Here is a 17,091-nt window from a genome sequence, read left to right as displayed (position 1 = left end):
CCATTCTCCATTTCTTCTCTAGTATTAGCTAGGGATTAGCTGGACACATGGCTTCTCTGAGACTACATTTCTAAGCCTCCCCTGCAGTTAGGTGTGGCCAGCCACGTGAACTAAGTTCAGGACTAGAGAATGGGTCTTTTGAGTCTTGGCCTTCAAACACTGAATGTGTCTCTCTTCCTTTCTGAAGGCTGAAACATGAATGTGGCAGTGATCCAGCTTTGACAATTCAGCAGGGGTAACATCCTGGAGAATGCCAGAGCAAGAAGATGGAAAGAACCTGGATTATTGAATGACTTTATGGAATATAGTGACTTACCTGCTCTGAACCACCTTCTATCTCTGACTGTGACATCAGAGAGAAACATACTCCTGTTTTATTTGAGTCACTGTATTTTGAGGTTACTTAGCCTATATCCTAATACATCTTCTTTTAGATTGTTTTATAGTAATTGCATGCTACTTAACAATGATGTCATGATGCAATGGGAAAAACATTGGATTTATCCTATCCACAGCCTCATGCACTCACAAGGAAGTCATGCCTCTCACTAAAGGTACCATACTTTTTTTCCTGTTTCATCCTTTCTGATTGCTAAGGACTTTACAAACATATTTCATTTAATCCTCACAATAACCCTATTAGATATCTACCATTATTTACCCTCATTCTACAAATGAGAGGCTGAGCTCTAGGGTGGCACAGTCATATGTTCATGTTCTCAGAGTTAGTAGGTAGCAGAGAGAGGATTTGAAATTCAAGTCCATCTGACTTTAGAGCCCATGCTCCTGACCACTGCCAGAGAGTCACTTCCAAGTCTCCTGGGAGAACTTCTCTGCCAGCCCTACAAGGGTCTTGTTATAATTATTTCCTGTGTTCCAATCTCATTACATTTCCTAATGAAAATGCAACACTGCCTTTGTGGAAGGAACCCTGTTTCAAAGGGAAAATGGTCTCATTGCTCCTTCATTTCTGATTGAAAATTAGGATGTTCAGTCATCTATTCTAGAGCCACTGGAGCACCTCCCACCCCAGACTCTCACTGCTATATTTGTTTTATTCATTGACTCCTGGAGAAGCATGCTGTGGGTCACAGAAGTCAGCTGTGAGCTGCTCAACTTAGGAGAATGAGTAGAAAGGGGACAGTCATAAGACAATTTAAAAATGCCTTTGTGAAAAAAAAAATGCCTTTGTGAAACAGAAGCAAGAATGCCTTTGTGGGAGAATGTGTGACTTTGGTTATTTTCTTGCTATTTTGTTGGTGCTTGTATCACAAACTAGGGGATCATTTGACTGCTCTGATCTGGCTGTCCACACAGACTAGCAGCTGGGATGATGGGACTGGGGTCATCCAAGACTAAGTCTCCAACCCATTAATCTGACATTTATTGAGCACTTACCATGGGCAGAGCACTGAGGTTTTGCTTTAGTTTGGACATAAAGAAGACTCATGTGAACAATTAAAATACATGGAAAATAAAATACCAATGAAAGAGAAAACACAAGTACAGTCACAGGCAAACAAAGAAATGGTACAGGCAATAGGTTTTAGGATGCAAGATGAGGGAAAGATGCCTTGTACCTTGGAGTTACCTGAGCTGCCATGGAGAACTGGTGAAGAGGGAGAATAATGATATTTTATGTGGCAGAAACTACTGAGCAGAGAAGTCATGGTGATTGGAGAGGTACAAGCAGGTTCAGAGAGTACAGGGGAAGGAAGGGGAGCTGCCTGGAGCAGAGGATCCATGTCAGGGGATAGGATGAATATAGAGCTGGGAAGGATTCTCAACCTATCTCTAGAGACTGGTTGAAAATCTCTGACTACATTTCAAAGATTCCTCCATTCCCCTGCCAGCCACATTCATGAGTGGTATCCTAGGAGCTCCCAACCTCTGATGCAGACCCCACAGGTCTCTCCCACAATTGTTGACTATTCCATCAGCTCTGTTGTCTCCCTTGGAGAGAAGAGCCAGCTTACTTCATTCCTAACTTTTCACCACCTCAAGGCTTCCAGAAGAATGGTTAGTCTGCTCTTCCACCTCTCTACCAAGAAGAAAAAAATACTGATGTACTCAGTGATGTGCAGTGTAGATTCCAGTTATTTCCAAATTCATCTTACCCAGGCCCCTGTTTCCCAGCAAAGCTCCTTATATGTGTCATTCTAGAAAACCACATTTCATCCAAAGTATTGGCCAAAAATTAACCAGGCAGAAAATTCCACACAACAAAGGAGAGTTTACTAAACAATTCTTGGGAAAAAAAAATGCCCCTGGGATTGTAATATATAAGACTCTAGACCTCTGGTACAAATTAGTTATAGCTCGAGTTTTATAAGGTGACAAGTCTGGTGGTCTTAGCTGTGATTTAAAAAAGAGGTAGAGAATATTGAAAGGTCCAAACTTGCCTAATTCACTATTTTCACTCAAAGTCGGCCCTAAAAATGGTAAGTTGCTAAATCCTTAGCATGAATCCTCTCCTTACTTCCTCACTTCATCATAATAACTTAGTTAGAAAGAAGTTGGGCTAACTTTAGCGCTGAAATTGGGTAGCCAAGTGTGGATAGCTGGGGAAGTGGGGAATTGGGGGTTTGAAGATGACAACGGAGCTGGCTGCCTCTGAAAACTATATCAGGGAGTATTATTTTCTTGTAAAAAAGAGAAATGCTAGGAAATTAATGATGAGATTGGCATAGAGTCACTTCAAAGTTCTCAGTCTGGTCTGTGGATTGGTGCCAATCCATGATAAAATTTAATTTGAGATAGGGCAGGTATCTCTGGTGCCCCAACTCATATTCTGCCTGTCTTACCCCTGATTTCAGCTATGGCTGAATGTGGCTGAATGATGGATGGTTCTGTGCAGGTTCTAACTCACTTCTCCCAGACAGTCTTGCCTCAACCATGTGCTACTTTTATGCCAGGGCTCCCCCAATGCTGAAGGTTGGTCCCTTTCATCATTACCTCCAGTGACCCATTTGTAGAATTTTTGCTTCTCATCTCCACAAATTTAGCCTCCACTTAAAGGTCCAGCTTCCTAGTGGCAAGTGCTTCTACCAAAGGATGCTGTACCAAGGGATATGTTCTATTGCATCTAGATACTGCCTAGTCAGCTTGAGCTCTACCCACTGTCAGACCAGCAGGCAAAGAAAAGAATCATTGCACTGGTAATCAATCTTGATTACCAGGAAGAACTCAAATGCTGCTACATAATGGAGGCAAGGAAGACTATGTCTGGAACTCAGGGAGCCACTGATTCTCTGGGTCTTGTTACTTCCATACCCACTAATAACAATGAAAAGGCAATTGCAACAACTTCAGCCTGCTAAGGGCAAGGTGACTACGGGCTCATGTCTCTCAGGGTTGAAAGTCTGAGTCACCTCCAACCCCTATTTCTCATCATCTTCCAGGCAAACAAACTATTCCATCTGAAATGCTGAGCGAGGGAAATCTAGAATGTATGGTGGATGAGAGAAATGACAAACATCACTTATGGCTTGGGATCAGTTGCAGCAGCTGGAGCTGTAACTTGTTCCATGAACTCTCGTATGTGCATCTTGTGCAGAGATTGTAGCTACTTCCCTGCCTGAAGGCTCGGAGACAGTGGACTTAATGTAGGGCATGAATGGAGGGATTTGAGCAGCACAAGGGATAGACTGTTGTAGTCCTGCCTCATTTCCTCTCAGCTTCACCTCTGATTTCAGCCACAGACTGGATAGAATTCGGGGTGGGCCTTGACTCACTCCATGGTCAGTGATTCACCGCAAGTGGATACATTGCTTTCTGCCCTGGAATGACTTTGATGCTATAGATGCTGTGGGGAGCTCACTCAGCCCACATGCATGCCTGGCTCACAGTAGAAGGCAGTTAACGCTCCTGGGGACAACTGTTAACCACTGGGGGTAAAAGCAGATTGATTAGTCCTTCCACCTGAAGCCCTTTGAGTAAACATCTTAGGAGATGATCTATGCACTTCTCAGGTGGTCCTTGAGTACTTAAGCTTCTATTGTCCACACCAACAACTTTGGTAATGCACCCTTCTACTTGCTTTTCCTTCTTTCCTGTCTTGATTTCCTAAACCGCTCACTTCTGCTCCCTGGGGTCATCACCTAAATACCTGCATGCCACACAAGTCCTTATCATGGGCTCTGTTTTATCTAACTAAGGTAAAGGGCAAATAGTGAAATATAATGACAACATAGCAAATCTTCTATAAAGTCAAATTTATCATAACTAGGGACTGTTCTTTACTTGGAGATTATATCCTTTATTGGTATGATAGCAGAATAATTACCCACCTCAAACATGTCCATGTTCTGAAACCTGTGAATGAGTTATCCTACACAGCAGAAAGATTTTGCAGATGTGATTATATTAAGGACCTTGAAATGTGAAAATTATCCTAAATTATCAGGTTGAGGTATGTATTGCGGGGAGGTATCTAATGTTATCACAAGGGTCCTTAAAAGGTGGAAAAGGTGGCGCTTAAAAGGCAAGAGAGTTAAAGAAAGAGATGTGATGACAGAGGCAGAGATCTGAGTAATGCAATTGCTGGTGTTGAAGGCTGTAGGAAAGGTCCATGAGCCAAGGAATGCAGGTGGCCTCCAGAAGGCAGAAAAATCAAGAAAATGAATTCTCAGAGCCTGTGCAATCCTGTCAACACCTTGATTTGAGACCAGTGAAGCCGTTTTCAGACTCTGACCTCCAAAAGAGTGAGGTTAAGCCCATGATGTCTGTGGAACAATAGGAAACTTATGTCTCTGGTGATAAAATGACCTGTCTCTTATGAAATGATTATGATACTAGATGTTAACTCTCTTATTTGGCAAATGAATGTTCTTGGCAGATTTGTCCGACTACCAAAATTGTCAGAAATTTTGCTGATGCACGAAATTCTGAAGTATGGGATTCAGCATAGCCAGTGAAGGCTCTAAATGTTTATTTTAAGAGGTCAGTTTTCCTGGAAAACCCTAAAACCACATGGCTGGCAGCAAAGCCAGCAAAGTAACATTCATACTGCTGACTCGTAGTACTGTGCCTGAATCACAACGATGAGCCTTTATGCTGGGTGTTTTCAGTTTCCTCTCTGGATCCATTCTCTCCACTCCAACACTCAGTTCTGAGCTCTGAGAGGTTGACTTTATGAACATGTCAGTGGAATTCCACCTGGGCTCTGCTAATGGGAAGCACCAGCAGGAGACTGGAGGGTGGGAGGAGAACGAGGCTGTGGTATCCATTCATCAGCTTCTGCTCTTTGGAGTTGATGCAGGTGGCAGCATCCCTGTACCAGAGGCCACAGCTCCCTCCTCCAGATTCCAGTAGCCTCTCCAGGGTGGTAATTGCTCCCCGACCTTTGAAGCCCCAGGTGTCCTGCACTACCTTTAGTACTTTCTCTAAATCCTAATCCCACCTTCATAAATAGTCCCTTTATTACACTGTCCTCAGATTACTCATTCTGAATGTGTCATCCATTTCTTGCCTGAACCCTGACTGGTAAGCTAGGCAGCTCTTACCTTGGTCAACGATGGCCGAAGTGAGTTCCTTCATATTGGCATTCCAGAACACACAGCTGAAATTCCTGCCAGGGTGTGGCTTTAGGCGCAGAACACTAGTGACCTGGTAGAGGCCTTCAGAGGTCTTGGTGTGGCTGGTGTTGGTAGGAACACTGATATTTGGCCAGGACACTTCTGCCAGGGGATAGCCTACAGCCTGGCAGGAGAGCTCTACCTCATCTGTCCCTGGGACCTTAAGGTTGCGAGTGTTTATTTTCTTGTAGGAAGCTGGACAAGAGAAGAAGAAAAAGAAATAAGTCTCTCTTTTCTGATTCCCGTAGATCTCTGTACTCAATGCCACGTGAAGTAAAATTATCATTATCAATATTAAGTACTAATAGTTTTAACTTGTTAAACATTTCCTATGTCCCAGATATCATGCTATTTTACATACATTGAATTATTTAATTTTTACAATACATCAAAACAGCATTGTTAATATACCCAACTTTTGTTGAAGGTAATTGAGGCTAGAGAGGTCGAGATTTCACTCAGAGGCACAGGGCTTTTAACTGGTGGAGCCAATTTATGAACACTCGAGGTTTGATTCCAAATCTCAATGGTGCTTTACCCTACCACAATCTGTGGCATCCTGTATTAATGTAAATTATCTTACAATTGGGGATTGGAGAAAAGAGAGGCTGGATAAACTAAATCACTAGATAATCCCCACATCTCACTTGATTTAGTACTTTTTCTAACACCTTCAGGAGAAAATTTTCTTTCCATGTCCTCCTTTCCTCTGTCCTCTTTAAGATTAGGAGGAGAAAAAATAAGGACCTAGAAATCTGTTGAAGGTCAGATTCATTGCCATCTTGGTCCCAGATGGTTCCATCTGGGTTTGTTTTTTTGTTTTTTAACACCTTTATTGGAATATAATTGCTTTACATTGCTGTGTTAGTTTCTGCTGTATAACAAAGTGAATCAGCTCTACCTATACTTACATCCCCATATCCCCTCCTTCTTGCATCTCCCTCCCACCCTCCCTATCCCACCCCTCTAGGTGGACAAAAAGCACCTACCTGGTCTCCCTGTGCTATGTGGCTTCTTCCCACTAGCTATCTATTTTACATTTGCTAGTAGCTATATGTCAATGCCACTCTCTCACTTCGTCCCAGCTTACCCTTTCCCCTCCCGTGTTCTCAAGTCCATTCTCTACATCTGTGTCTTTAGTCCTGTCCTGTCCCTAAGTTCTTCAGAACAATTTTTTCTTTAGATTCCATATATATGTGCTAGCGTACAGTATTTGTCTTTCTCTTTCTGACTTACTTCACCCTGTATGACAGATTCTAGGTCCATCCACCTCACTACAAATAATTCAATTTCGTTTCCTTTTATGGCTGAGTAATATTCCATTGTATATATGTACCACATCTACTTTACCCATTCATCTGTCGATGGACACTTAGGTTGCTTCCATGTCCTGGCTATTGGAAATAGTGCTGCAATGAACGTTGTGGTACATGACACGTTTTGAGTCATGGTTTTCTCAGGGTATATGCCCAGTAGTGGGATTGCTGGGTCATATGGTAGTTCTATTTTTAGTTTTTTAAGGAACCTCCATACTGTTCGCCATAGTGCCTGTACTCTCTCATGATCCTTTGTATTTCTGCAGTGTCAGTTGTTACTTCTCCTTTTTCATTTCTAATTCTTTTGATTTGAGTCTTCTCCCTTTTTTTCTTGATGAGTCTGGCTAATGGTTTATCAACTTTGTTTATCTTGTCAAAGAACTACCTTTTAGTTTTATTGATTTTTGCTATCATTTTCATCATTTCTTTTTCATTTATTTCTGATCTGATCTTTATGATTTCTTTCCTTCTGCTAACTTTGAGGTTTTTTGTTCTTTTTTCTCTAATTGCTTTAGGTGTAAGGTTAGGTTGTTTATTTGAGATGTTTCTTGTTTCTTGAGGTAGGACTGTATTGCTATAAACTTCCCTCTTAGAACTGTTTTTGCTGCATCCCAGGTTTTGGGTCGTCGTGTTTTCATTGTCATTTGTTTCTAGGTATTTTTTGATTTCCTATTTGATTTCTTCAATGATCTCTTGGTTATTTACTAGTGTATTGTTTAGCCTCCATGTGTTTGTATTTTGTACAGATTTTTTCCTGTAATTGATATCTAGTCTCATAGCATTGTGGTCAGAAAAGATACTTGATACGATTTCAATTTTCTTAAATGTACCAAGGCTTCATTTGTGACTCAAGATATGATCTATCCTGGAGAATGTTCCAGGAGCACTTGAGAAGATAGTGAATTCTGTTGTTTTTGGATGGAATGTCCTATAAATATCTATTAAGTCCATGTTGTTTAATGTATCATTTAAAGCTTGTGTTTCATTATTTTCATTTTGATTGATCTGTCCATTGGTGAAAGTGGGGTGCCAAAAACCCCTACTATTATTATGTTACTGTCAATTTACCCCTTTATGGTTGTGAGCATTTTCCTTATGTACTGAGGTGCTCCTATGTTGCGTGCATAAATATTTACAATTGTTATATCTTCTTCCTGGATTGATCCCTTGATAATTCTCTAGTGTCCTTCTTTGCCTCTTGTAATAGTCTTTATTTTAAAGTCTATTTTGTCTGATATGAGAATTGCTACTCCAGCTTTCTTTTGATTTCCACTTTCATGGAATATCTTTTTCCATCCCCTCACTTTCAATCTGTATGTGTACCTAGGTCTGAAGTGGGTCTCTTGTAGACAGCATATATACGGGTCTTGTTTTTGTAACCATTCAGCCAGTCTATGTCTTTTGGTTGGTGCATTTAAGCCATTTATATTTAAGGTAGTTATCAATATGTATGTTCCTATTACCATTTTCTTAATTGCTTTGGGTTTGTTATTGTAGGTCTTTTCCTTCTCTTGTGTTTCCTGCCTAGAGAAGTTCCTTTAGCATTTGTTGTAAAGCAGGTTTGGTGGTGCTGAATTTTCTTAGCTTTTGCTTGTCTGTAAAGGTTTTAATTTCTCCGTCGAATTTGAATGAGATCCTTGCTGGGTAGAGTAATCTTGGTTGTAGGTTTTTTCTTTTTATGACTTTAAATATGTCCTGTCACTCCCTTCAGGCTTGCAGAGTTTCTGCTGAAAGATCAGCTCTTAATCTTATGGGGATTCCCTTGGGTGTTATTTGTTGCTTTTCCCTTGCTACTTTCAATATTTTTCTTTTGTATTTAATTTTTGACAGTTTGAGTAATATGTGTCTTGGTGTGTTTCTCCTTGGATTTATCCTGTATGGGACTCTCTGAACTTCCTGGACTTGACTGACTATTTCCCCTCCCATGTTAGGGAAGTTTTCAACTGTAATCTCTTCACATATTTTCTCAGACCCTTTCTTTTATTCTTCTTCTCCTGGGATCCCTATAATTTGAATGTTGGTGCGTTTACTGTTGTCCCAGATGTCTCTGAGACTGTCCTCAATTCTTTTCATTCCTTTTTCTTTATTTTGCTCTGCAGTAGTTATTTCCACTCTTCTATCTTCCAGGTCACTTATCCATTCTTCTGCCTCAGTTATTCTGCTTTTGATTCCTTCTAGAGAGTTTTTTTTAAAAATATATTTATTTATTTGGTTGCACCAGGTCCCAGTTGCGGCAGGCAGGCTCCTTAGTTGTGGCATGAGAACTCTTAGTTGCAGCATGCATGTGGGATCTAGTTCCCTGACCAGGGGTCGAATGCAGGCACCCTGCATTGGGAGCATGGAGTCTCATCCACTGCGTCACCAGGGAAGTCCCTCTAGAGAGTTTTAAATTTCATTTATTGTGCTGTTCATCATTGTTTGTTTACTCTTTAGTTCTTCTAGGTCCTTGTTAAACGTTTATTTTATTTTCTCCATTCTATTTCCAAGATTTTGGATCATCTTTACTATCATTCCTCTGAATTCTTTTTCCAGTAAACTGCCTATTTCCTCTTCATTTGTTTGGTCAGGTGGGTTTTTACCTTGCTCCTTCATCTGCTGCATATTTCTCTGTCTTCTCATGTTGCTTAACTTACTGTGTTTGGGGTCTCCTTTTCGCAGGCTGCAAGTTCATAGTTCCTGTTGTTTTTGGTGTCTGCCCCCAGTGGGTAAGGTTGGTTCAGTGGATTGTGTAGGCTTCCCGGTGAAGGGGACTAGTGCCTGTGTTCTGGTGGATGAGGCTGGATCTTGTCTTTCTGGTGGGCAGGACCACATCTGGTGGTGTGTTTTGGGGTGTCTGTGAACTTATTATGATTTTAGGCAGCCTCTCTGCTAATGGGTGGGGTTGTGATCCTGTCTTGCTAGTTGTTTGGCTTGTGGTGTCCAGCACTGGAGCTTGCTGGTCGTTGAGTGGAGCTGGGTCTTAGCATTGAGATGGAGATCTCTGGGAAAGTTCTCGCTGATTGATATTACATGGGGCTGGGAGGTCTCTGGTGGTCCCATGTCCTGAACTTGGCTCTCCCACCTCAGAGGTTCTAGCCTAACAGCCGGCAGGAGCACCAAGACCCTGTCAGCCACACGGCCAGTTACATGGGGAGTTTCTTGCCTTTTGGCAAGTCTGAGATCTTCTGCCAGCGTTCAGTAGGTGTTCTGTAGGAGTTGTTCCACGTGTAGATGTATTTTAGATATATTTTTGGGGGGAAGGTGATCTTCACATGTTACTCCTCCACCATCTCGAAGGTCCTCTGGGTTTGGTTTTTTTGTTTTTGTTTGTAGCTTCCTTTCTTATCTCTGGACACTTTAACTTAACCTGCTAAAGATGGGGGTTGATGGCTTTTGAGCAAAGACCTGGAACACCTCTGGCAACACTTTGAAGATGAATGAGTTAATACATGTAAGTGCTCAGAAAAGGGCAGGAACACAGAAAGCACTTGATAAATGCTATTATTATTTTTAAAGACTTAGATTCTGCCTATAAATAGTCAAGAACTGAGTATATTTTTACTTCTCCTTAACACACACACACACACACACACACACACACACACACACACACCCTTCTGTGCAGTGGATGCTGAATGAATTGATCAGATATGTCTCCCTGCCCTCTAGAAAACTGAGATCTAAAATAGACACAAGTGACATTGAGAGCACCAGGAAGACACAAGGACAAATTTTCCAGTTATCTTAGATGACAGCTAAAAATAAATATTAACCACGTACGCAGATACCAGGGAGTGTAAAAAGTAACCTGCTGATTTTTGGTGAAAGGAAGAGGGAGTGAGCACTAGCTCTCATCAGGTAGGAAATACTTCTTTAAGAAAGAATTTCAATACAATCTTTGAAGTAAAGATGTATATATGGCACAGATATGATGAAACATTTTTCTGTTAAATTTTTGGGAGGAGTATAAATGAGCACAAACTGTGAAAAGTGATTTTATATTAAAATAATGCTAACAGCCATGTGGAAAATATCAAATATGTATGATTTACTAAGTGTTTTCTAGGTGCTGAGTTCATGCCCTGTGTTTTTACATTCTGTGGAGGTGAAAGGAAGATTCATTTCCCTCTCCACAATTTTTGCTTTTTGAGAACCTCCCTTGTGCATCTCTGTGTTATGAGTTGCTAATTTGATTAGTTATAGCCAAAGTCACTCACTGAGTCATGGGTCACTGGAGAGCAAGGTGACTGTGTCTTGAAGTGCTGCTTATAACCTGTGGCCTTCTCTTGAAGTTCTTTCCATGTCATTAAGAGTAGTTGCCCTGGACTGCTGGCCTGCCTGCCTCAAAAATCTCTCACATATTCCCCCACCCACAGTATTCCAGCTTCTGCTTGTGACTGGGTGGGTGGGGAAGATTTTCTTATCTATGAGTTTGGATGGATAACTTCAGGGACTGATGTGCAAACCTGGACTCAGTTTAAGACAAGGGAGCAAGAAACAAGAATTCCCTATTTTGAGTCATGTTTTCCAGTGCAAATTATCAGAGAATCTCCAAAGTGGGGAGAGGGGAAAGGGAAAGATTATGTGCTCATCCAGTTGTTAATTTAAAAAAATGGAGTTCATTTCCATTTGGCTACTGATTCCTCTGGGTATAGCTCACTTAGTCAAGAACTTAAAGAGGAGCAGGGGTGAGTAGCTCTAACTATTGACTCCATCCTCTTAATATACCTTACCTTGCTTAAACCGCCCAAGGACCTTAGGAGGTAGGAAAATTTCATATTCCAGTAATAAATAAGGAAACAGCTGGAATATGGGGTGGTTGGGGAGCTTTGAACTCATGTCCTTCATGGGTACAGTATTCTGAATTCTGCACTGGGATCATCACAAGAGGATGATTCTCTATGTAATCACAAAAGTCTAGGGATGAAGCAACATACATGGCAAGAGAGATATGTTTCCCAGGGGGACTTCAAAGTACCCAGAAGTAGAAGAAGATAAGAAGAATTAGGTTCTGAAGCAGCCTACTGAAGGTCTTGAAGTAGTTAGACTCACTAGTCTCCTTGGAGCCAATTTTGGTCTATCTCTAGCAATCCATCAGTATCTGAAGCATGCATTTTGAGTACTCACTTTATCTAATTTTATGTTATTTTATCTACACTTATTGTCCCTTCATTTGATGTCCTCTTATAATCATTTAATCCTATTCTATTGTAGATTATTTCTGTAAGCTCTAGGGCTTTGGAGGGGCATAGAGTAGAATAAATGAATTCACAGGAGTAGTGTGTTACAGGTGAGGGTTTGGCCTGCTCCAGCAAGGTGGCTCAGGACAAGATGCTGGTCTTGGTTGCTGAGTTAGTAGGTGATTTCAGAGGTAGGAGGGCCATGAATCAGGATCTGGGCTGAGGCTTTGACTTGGGATATATAAATAAGGGAAGAGATGGGAGAGATGTTCAACTAAAAGAATCGGTGAGAAACGATGCGACTGACAGGGATTGATTTCCAAAATATACAAACAGCTCATAGAGCTCAATATCAAAGAAACAAACAACCCAATCAAAAAGTGGGCAGAAGACCTAAATAGACATTTTTCCAAAGAAGATATACAGATGGCCAACAGGCACATGAAAATACACTCAACATCGCTAATTATTAGAGAAATGCAAATCAAAACTATAATGAGATTATCACCTCACACCAGTCAGAATGGCCATCATCAAAAAGTCTGTAAATAATAAATGCTGAAGAGGGTGTGGAGAAAAGGGAACCCTCCTACACTGCTGGCATGAATGTAAATTGGTACAGCCACTATGGAGAACAGTATGGGGGTTCCTTAAAAAACTAAAAATAGAGTTACCATATGATCCTGCAATCCCACTCCTGGACATATATCCAGAAAAGATGAAAACTCTAATTCGAAAAGATACATGCACCCCAATGTTCAGAGCAGCACTATTTACAATACCCAAGACATGGAAGCAACGTAAATGTCCACTGACAGATGAATTGGTAAAGAAGATTCCATTGTATGGGACATACATACTACTCATTAAATAATAATGCTACTCATTAAACTGATATTTTAATCTGTTAATGAGTGGCAAATCATGGTTTAAAAAACTCTGGACTCTGAAAGAGTAGTTTAATATCAAGTCAGTATTGTGCCTGTGAATTGGGCAAAACTTCTTTGGTACTCTCCCACCTTTCAGGGACTCATTTTCCTGGCTTTCTCTAGACCAGTTTTATTCCCTCTACCCCTATTTACCCTCAGCTCCACTGCTTTATACTCAGATATCAAAAACTATTTCTGAGCAGGTGCTTTTGTTTTCTCTGAGGTATCTCTGTCTCTTTATAGCCATCCTCCTAGTTTTGGTTTGAGCTTGTTACTTGCAGCTAATGCAGGTCCTGTGTTGGAGAGATGCCTCCATGTACTCCAGTCCCTGAAACTACTCACCTTTGACTTTCAGAGTCAGGTACTTGTAGTCCCAGGCGATCCCATAGATGATCAGGCAGCGGTACTGCCCTGCATCTCTCACTTGGACTTGGGGGATGTGGAACAAGGCCTTCCCCAGGGGCAGCTGCTCCTCTAGCAAAATGGCTCTTTCACTGAGCAAGGTTGTATCATTTTCCACCTTTTGCAAACTGGCTTTTAAAACTCCGAGTTCCACATGACCTCCGGTGTCAAAATCACACTCCAAGGTCACATTGCCACCGTAGTCTACCGTGTACATTTCCTTTGGGACCGTCACTGTGAAGAAAGCTGAACAGAAAATAAGACATTCTCAGATTGTCTGCCTTCACATTTCAGTTCTGTACAGAGTGGGACCTGAGGAGACCCATCCCACCCCCGTTTCCCAAGAGATACCTGTCATTATCTGGGCATTTGTGAAGGCTCCTTTCTCTCCTTTGCCCCCATCCATTCTGGGAAAGAGTAGAATTCTTGATCTGCTCTGAGGTAGTTCTCACCTCTCAACACTCCTCACCTGTGCAGCTGACTGCCTTCCTACCCCCTACTATCCAGGCTCATTTTCTTCATATGGGTCAAATTACATCATTATCTGCCAAATTCTACCTCCTCTCACCAGTGATAGTAATAATAACTATCACCCATTGAGTTCTTACTAGGTGTTAGGCCTCTGCTAACACATGATCCCTTTTAGTCCCCCCAGGAAGCCAGTGACATAGAGCTATCTTCTTTTTAGAAAATGAAACTGAGACACAAAAAGGCTAAGCAACTTGCCTAACATTGCACAGCCAGGAACAGACCCAGGTATTGTTAAGTTCAAGCTCTCTTAACCATCACATCATACAAGTCTACTGTAGAAGCGTCTTTTCTGTCAATAAGAGGAAAGAAAGAATGGAACTAATACTTAGTGTATACCTACTATGTGCCAGCCACTGTTCTAGGCTCTTTATAACTATATCATTGGGACTTCCCTGGTGGTCCAGTGGTTAAGACTCCATGTTCCCAAGGCAGGGGGCCTGGGTTCGACCCTGCATGTCTCAACTAAGATCCCGCATGCAGCAACGAAGATCCCGAGTGCCACAACTAAGACCCGAACAGCTAAATAAATAAATGTTTTTTTAAAAACCTATGTCATTTAATACTGAAAATACAAGCATGAAACATGTATTATCATTACTGTTTTATAGTTGAGGAAACTGGGTCAAAGAGGTTTGCTCCAGGATGTACAGTTAGTAAAGTTAAAATTCAGAGCTAGTCAGATGGTTGACTTCAAAATCTGTAGTCTTTGAAACAGTATTTCCCAAAACATGAGGCACATACTTCTAGAAGTATGCAAAATGATTTTAGATACGGCAGAATCAAGGCCCAAAGGGAGTTGGATTATTCGGAGAGGAATTTATTCCCTCTTCAATTCTATTTCAATCCTTCAAATTACATATAATTTGCAACTAGACTCTCACGTCTCTAACAATGGTTATTTTTCTTTTTATTTTATTTTATTTATTTATTTTTTATTTTTGGCTGCTTTGGGTCTTCGTTGCTGTGCGTGGGCTTTCTCTAGTTGTGGCGAGCGGGTGCTACTCTTCTATGCGGTGCATGGGCTGCTCACTGCAGTGGCACCTCTTGTTGCAGAGCATGGGCTCTAGGTGCGTGGGCTTCAGTAGTTGTGGCTCGTGGGCTCTAGAGCGCAGGCTCAGTAGTTGTGGCGCATGGGCTTAGTTGCTCCGCAGCATGTGTGATCTTCCCAGGCCAGGGCTCAAACCAGTGTCCCCTGCCTTGTCAGGTGGATTCTTAACCACTGTGCCACCAGGGAAGCCCTATTTTTCCTTTTAATAAAACAAGAAGCTCTCAGGCAGATATTATCATCTGGGTAGAATTTAACAGCACCACTTTACTTTCATTGCATTTATTTTTGCTCATATCCTCTATTTACCTGTACCAGTGATACTGGTTTTCCATTTACCACAAGGGTAGATTGTTTTGTTCAAAAAATAAAAGCTCTCTTGCCTTCCAAGATGGCCCACACTCTGTCTATGGAGCGTGTATCTCCCTGAATAAACCTTCTTTCACTTTACTATGTCTTGCTCTTGAATTCTTGCCTGCACAAAGCCAAGAACCCACACTTGGCGGCCATCCTAGGGACTCAGACATGACTTGGGATGTGACCATCCTCTCGCACCCCACTCTCTTTCCTGCAACATCTTTTCTGGCACCCAGTGCGGGGCCTCAAAGGCCATAGTCTCGATCCGCCTATTGGGCTATGGCTCCCTTCTGAAGGGTGGCTGGGCCTTATCCTGAGCCATGGAGATTCGAGTAGCCCGTTAAGTGGCAGCTGACATCGCCTGCAGGATCTGGCAGAGACCAGTTCTCTGGCCGTGAAGAAGCGCACTGAGGCCAAGGCTTTCCCCCCTCAGTCTTTCTCATTCTCCTATTGCTCTCTTTGGACTTGAAAAGATCCACCCAGACGACCACCAAACATCCAAATTAAGACTGCGCGGCAAGTAATTGACAACTTGGTTGGGTCTAAAGAACTCCTGCCAGGGGGCTTATCTGGTGGCGCAGTGGTTGAGAATCTGCCTGCCAATGCAGGGGACAGGGGTTCGAGCCCTGGTCTGGGAGGATCCCACATGCCACGGAGCAACTAGGCCCGTGAGCCACGACTACTGAGCCTGCGCGTCTGGAACCTGGGCTCCACAACAAGAGAGGCTGCGATAGTGAGAGGCCCGCACACCGCGATGAAGAGTGGCCCCTGCTTGCCACAACTAGAGAAAGCCCTCGCAGAGAAATGAAGACCCAGCACAGCCAAAAATAAAAAAAAAATAAAATAAATAAAAGCTCAGTTGATTTAGATAATTCTATAAAAACAATAGCACAAAGAGTAGTCAAACATGGCAAAACTAATGAAAGTAGTGTATGCATGAATAAATTGTGATAAATTGTACAAAATTATGCTGCTTCCATTATTAATGAGTGGTTAGTCATTAAGACTGAGTGTAAGATCTCGAAGTAGCTTCTGAATTGTGACAGAAGATTAGATCAAATTATGTTCAGTAGAGCTTACTTCATTAATCCATTCATTTAATCAGTCAAAACATCCACTTATATTTGGGGATGGCTTCTAAGAATATGCTATTTGAGTGGTTGTTTCCACATAAAACGTGGTATGGAAAGAGCCTGGGATTTAGTGACAGATGAACCTGGGTTCAAATTTTGACTATATCAGGATTATGAGCCCTTTGATCTTGATCATGCCATTTAAACTCTATGAGTCTCAGCCTCTTTATCTGTAAAGGTCGAAGATAACATCTACCTGGCAGCATTGTGGGGAAAACTAGACAAAATGGCACATGTGAAGTGCCTTATTTTGGCAGGTAGTCAACAAACTTTCTTTTGTACAATGTTTTAATTCTTGAGAAAGTGGTATTCGGACCACCCTGGATAACAGATTTCACAGTATAAATAGTTTGGGGGTTTTCTGTTGCTTGAATGATTCACATCACAATTCTCTTCTGACTGGAATTTTTCCTCCTACCATCCTGCAAATCTTTGAAGGCAGTGACCAGGTTGAATTTGCTTTGGCGTCTCCAGTGCCTAACACATACTAAATTCCAGTTAAGGGTTTAACATAAAATGACAAAAAGGGGGAGAGGGAGAAACAAAAGGATGAGCCTCGCCATATTCACTTTTGCTTTCCTCTCATCAAAGAGCAACTTGCCCCAAATTGCAGAAACTGGCATTCTTTTTTTTTTTTTTTTTT

At 41.7% G+C, this 17,091-nt stretch overlaps 1 protein-coding gene across 10 annotated transcripts in view; it reads right to left on the bottom strand.

Moving 5' to 3' along the window:
• Positions 1–17,091, bottom strand: part of PDCD1LG2 (programmed cell death 1 ligand 2) — a 118,285-nt gene that overhangs the window by 50,041 nt on the left and 51,153 nt on the right. For all 10 annotated transcript variants that reach the window (XR_003001703.1, XR_003001702.1, XR_003001704.1 and 7 more), the window contains 2 exons: positions 13,323–13,628; positions 5,505–5,771 (listed from right to left, as the gene is read on the bottom strand). Coding sequence is in view for 7 of the 10 variants with exons in the window: in XM_024734225.1 (XP_024589993.1) it covers positions 5,505–5,771; positions 13,323–13,628 (573 nt within the window). In the remaining 3 variants the exon portion in view is untranslated. The remainder of the gene's footprint in view (positions 1–5,504; positions 5,772–13,322; positions 13,629–17,091) is intronic.

The sequence above is a fragment of the Neophocaena asiaeorientalis genome, unplaced genomic scaffold, assembly GCF_003031525.2.
Source record: "Neophocaena asiaeorientalis asiaeorientalis breed wild unplaced genomic scaffold, Neophocaena_asiaeorientalis_V1.1 scaffold256, whole genome shotgun sequence".
Classification (NCBI taxonomy): Eukaryota; Metazoa; Chordata; class Mammalia; order Artiodactyla; family Phocoenidae; genus Neophocaena; species Neophocaena asiaeorientalis.
Note: the sequence above shows the minus strand (reverse complement) of the source record. Positions and strands in the feature narration are given on the sequence as shown.